General features: G+C 43.3%; 1 protein-coding gene across 3 annotated transcripts in view; it reads left to right on the top strand.

Moving 5' to 3' along the window:
* The first annotated feature begins 885 nt into the window (after positions 1 to 885).
* Positions 886 to 4,555, top strand: part of LOC107593763 (TSC22 domain family protein 2) — a 31,601-nt gene continuing 27,931 nt past the window's right edge. For 2 of the 3 annotated variants that reach the window (XM_016283629.1, XM_016283628.1), the window contains exon 1: positions 886 to 2,895. In XM_016283629.1, coding sequence (XP_016139115.1) covers positions 1,463 to 2,895 — 1,433 coding nt within the window. In that variant the 5' untranslated portion in view covers positions 886 to 1,462. Of the gene's footprint in view, positions 2,896 to 3,273; positions 3,291 to 4,555 lie in introns of all 3 variants that reach the window. The other variant, XM_016283630.1, reaches the window with a different exon arrangement.

The following is a 4,555-nucleotide window of genomic DNA, read 5'->3' as shown; positions in this document are numbered from 1 at the left end:
AGACAGACAGACAGACAGACAGACAGACAGACAGACAGACAGACAGACAGACAGACAGACAGACAGACAGACAGACAGACAGACAGACAGATAGAAAAATGTAACATAAAAAAGGTAACAAAATTGTTTTCCTGATGGGCTAAATAATATATTTAATGGCAGGTTCCCATTGTGATTTAACTTACCCCATGATGTTTATTATTTTTTGCGTAGATAATAATTGTGTAAACCTTTGAAAGCTTGTATGTAGTCAAGACTTAAACGGACGGTGTGATATTTACAGTAGCCTACAAGTGAATCTTTTTTTTTTTTAATGCGACAAGTAGCCCTAACATCTTTTGCGTAGCGCTAAACGAACACGTTTCATAATGAGATTTGACATTACGGCCGTTATTTTCGCGTTTTAATATGCGCACGTTGAAAACGAAAGGGTAAAGGAATCAATGAATCGAGCAGGAATCCGAGCCATCTTCAAGAAACGACTAAAACACATCTGTTCCATCTTTATTTGACCCTCTAACTCTAGCACTTTCTATTCTATTTTAATTCTACTTTATCTACATTTATCTTCTTTTTTTATTACATTTTTATTTTATTTTTCTATTCTATTTTTTCTATTCTATCTACTTGTTTTTCTTTGTGTGTGTATATGTTTGTGTGTGTATAATATATATGTATATGTATATATATACACCTTGCTACGTGTACTGTGTTAGGCTAACCGAGACTTGTCATTTGCACTTATATATTGTTGCTCTTTTGTTAGTTTTGACTGCTTTTATTGTCCTCATTTGTAAGTCGCTTTGGATAAAAGCGTCTGCTGAATGACTAAATGCAGATGTAAAGGAACTTACGCCACTGCACTTGTTTGAACGTAGGATCCGTATTCACCATCCTATTTACGCGCCATGCCTGTTGCGCTCGTTTCCCAGCATGCATCGCGAATTTACATAGCCATCTTGTCGGGAGGTGAAATTTTTCGATTTTCTGTTTCCGAAGTCTGCGAGTTATAGTTAGCTATAAACTTTAATTTCAAACTGTTTTTGTGATTGTTTTGTTAGTACACCGGCATCTAGTCGCCGAGTGTCGTGACACATTAGGCGGCGTTTAAACGCGCTCGTTCAGGATGTGTTTGATACTCATATGTAACGTTAGGTAGAGAAGTGAGAGGCAGCAGGGGGAGTGAACGCAGCCGAATCTACGACAGCGGTCTTACACACACCGCCCTTACCGAGCTCTGATCACCAGCATACGAGGATACATTAATATCCGACACTTCATCTCGCACACACCGCTCGCGGAGGTTGTTTTGGTCCGCCGCGCGCGCGTCGAAAATGCAACAGGAGAGAAGAGGAAGACGGATGACGCACGACCGTCGCGGAAAACTGTGAAATTTGGGGCAACTGTTTGCTGTTTTATCAACTCAGCGGCGTCTTTAAGGTGTCTCAAAAAGCTGTTAAGCATGTCTAGGATGCCGGCCAAGAAGAAGAGTTGCTTTCAGATCACGAGTGTGACTCAGGCGCAAGTCGCGGCCAACAACGCGACCGACGACACCGAGAGCCTGGATGACCCGGATGAGTCCCGGACAGAGGACGTGTCCTCCGAGATATTTGACAGGTCCAGGACTGAGGTATGTGACAGGAGCTCCTCAGAGGAGGCTTTGAATAATGTGGGGGATTCAGAGGGCCAGACCCCCCAGAACGGCGGGTTTGGCCCGCGCCACTTGGGTCACCACCAGGGCATCCAGGCCTCTGGGACTCAAACAGCGCAAGTCACTAGTTCATCAAGCGCGACGACTATAACCAGCTGCAGTTCTCGCTTCCGGGTCATTAAGCTTGATCACGGCACTGGAGAGCCCTTCAGGAGGGGCCGGTGGACCTGTATGGAGTATTACGAGAAAGACCCCGAGGGCTCTGGGATGAGCAGGACTGTGGATAGTATAAGGCACACCAATGTGACCGAGCCCGGAGCGGATAGAGACAGTGGGCTCGGGGCCACCGTCGGCTCCGTAATGGCTCCTGATGTAAATTCAGACGGGTCGTGTTTCACCAGTCCGCCTCATAATCTAGAATCGCACAGCTTCAACGTGGCCCTGGGGTCCGGGTCACCTGAGTCCTTTAGTAATAATAAGCCAGTGCCTCCGTCTGCTCAGCACAGTCTCCATCCACCCGCTCACGAGGGAGGACACCCGGGTGCCCACCTTCAGAAATCTCCCAGCATCCCTCCTTCTCCTCAAGTGCAGCCGCTGCTTTATCAACCCCAGCCTATTACGCATCAACTGCAAAGCCAGCCGGCTCTGGTATCAACCAGTCAGCCTGATTACGGCCAGCGCAGCATGCCCATTACAGTCACCCAGACTCTCCCTGGGGTGAGCCTTTCTGTCGGACATGTCGTCAGTCAGGGGTTGTCCCCTCTTCCGACCCCGGCCGCAGGAGGGGTGCAGGTTCTGGGTACACTAGAAATGTCTGGACTCCCTGGAGGTGTTCCCTTAGGGAGCGCACCGGTGTCGCCTGTCCCAAATCTGGCGCAGCATCCTGTGGTGGGGCTGTTGAGCAGCGTCGCCCCTATGCCCTCCATTCAGCAGCAGCAACCGGTGGCACAATACCAGGCCTCAGGAGTAATGCATGGTTTATCGACAACTCCGCAAAGCACTCAGAGCTTGCCTGTAGCACCGGTGACGCTCGCAGTAGGATCACCCAATACCTCCGCGCACAGCCAGGCGTCCCAGGTTGCCTTCAGCCAGACGGATGAGAGTCAGAGGATGTCTGATGCTTCTGCGCAGGTTCACAGTAAAGACATGGTGAAGCCCTTAATCACAGAAGGCCTGCAGTTGCCAAGTCCGGCTGTCAACAGTCTTTTTGGCATACCCATTCCCATTGATGGGGAGGACGACAGGTGAGGTGCCACTGGTGATCTGAATGATTTAAGGGGTCTGACTGCTTGAACGTTCACTCTCATGCAGGGTTCCCACGGTCATGGAAGGCCTGGAAACGTCAAGGGATTTTAAAAACAAGTTTCTAGGCGTAGAAAACTCATTTGTATGATTATATAGTGGATTTTTTGAGGTACACTCAATTTTTCATTAACTAGAATTTGGTCTGTGCAAGTGTTATCTCTATATATATATATATATATATATATATATATAAAAAAAATTTAATAAAACTTTAACCAGTAATCAAGGAAGTCGGTCTAAAGGTGTGGGAACCCTACTCTTCTTTTGTCTTGATTTAGTTTAGCTCCAGACAATGTTTTTGTTTGTTTTTTTTAAAGCATACACACAGGCTCAGGTAAGATTGTTTAATATTAATTCGAATATTTAATGGGAAAAGTGTCAACAAATGTAGATGAACAAATGTAGCATGCACTTTGAATCATATTCAACTAATTAATAGTCATTTACTGCTTCATCTTGGTAATTTTCCATGCAGCATTCGTAGCATTAATGTGCAGATCTCTGTGCATGCCTGCTGTGGTGGTTTTGTGAGGAATGCAGCGACGTGATGGATGTTTGGTTGTTCTCATTACTAGGGTTGTGACATTTCTTGATATTTCACTACCAGTCAAAAGTTTGGACACACACACTCCTTTTTTTTTTCTTTTTTACAGATTATTTTGGATGTTTTGATTATTAGTATAACTAAAGTCATTAAAACAATTGAATTATGTGAGTTACTTAGTAAACAGAAATGTTAAACCAACCACATATAATCTGGTTTCCAGCTCTGGGCTGCGTTTCTCGATAACAATTGATCTTGGCGCTTAAGAGTGTTTTCTACGAGTCTTTTTACGAACATTTGTTATTGTGTCGCGTGCGTTTCCCAAGAAAGCACTTAACACAATCGCACGTAGCCGTGCTTTAAGTGCTACTTAATCGCTAGTCGCTATCTGTTTGTCAAGTGCTAAAATGTCAATTTATAGAATGGCCCGTAATTGTAGTACAAGTTTATTGAACTGTTAACCTAATGCTGCGTTCCAGACAGCTCGGATATAATATAAAGTATAATATTGATCTACTATATATAATAATAATATATATATATATATATAGTACCGTATTGGCCCGAATATAAGACGACCCTTATTATAAGACGACCCCCCTTTTTCCAGATGTACCTTTTGGAAAAAGGCTTTTTAAAAACCAAATCTTGTTTTTTCTCAGTAAAACACATTTTGTCTTCAATTATTTTCATATTGCATATTTTTCCTATTTTAATTTTTGTTTTGAAAGTATGGTAAAAACTGGTAAAATGTACCAACAATCACATTAAAAAAATATACACTTTTTGATATACCATAAAAAAAAATCGGGTAGCCCATCTGAATTAGGACATTTAGGCTATCCATCTAATAGTAGCCTACCAAAATCTTATTAACAGTAGAAGTTAAATCTTATTGTAGTCTTCAAATCTGGGTACTGTCTTACGTTTTAAAATCACAAAGAGAGTTTGGTCCCATCAGGCTAACGTGACAGTCACGACTCATGCAGCTGTAAGTACTCGCAATCTTAACAACACGCATTACATTACGTATTTCATGGCACACTCGTTTTATG

Source organism: Sinocyclocheilus grahami, unplaced genomic scaffold (genome assembly GCF_001515645.1).
Source record: "Sinocyclocheilus grahami isolate Dianchi unplaced genomic scaffold, SAMN03320097.WGS_v1.1 scaffold176.1, whole genome shotgun sequence".
Classification (NCBI taxonomy): Eukaryota; Metazoa; Chordata; class Actinopteri; order Cypriniformes; family Cyprinidae; genus Sinocyclocheilus; species Sinocyclocheilus grahami.
Note: the sequence above shows the minus strand (reverse complement) of the source record. Positions and strands in the feature narration are given on the sequence as shown.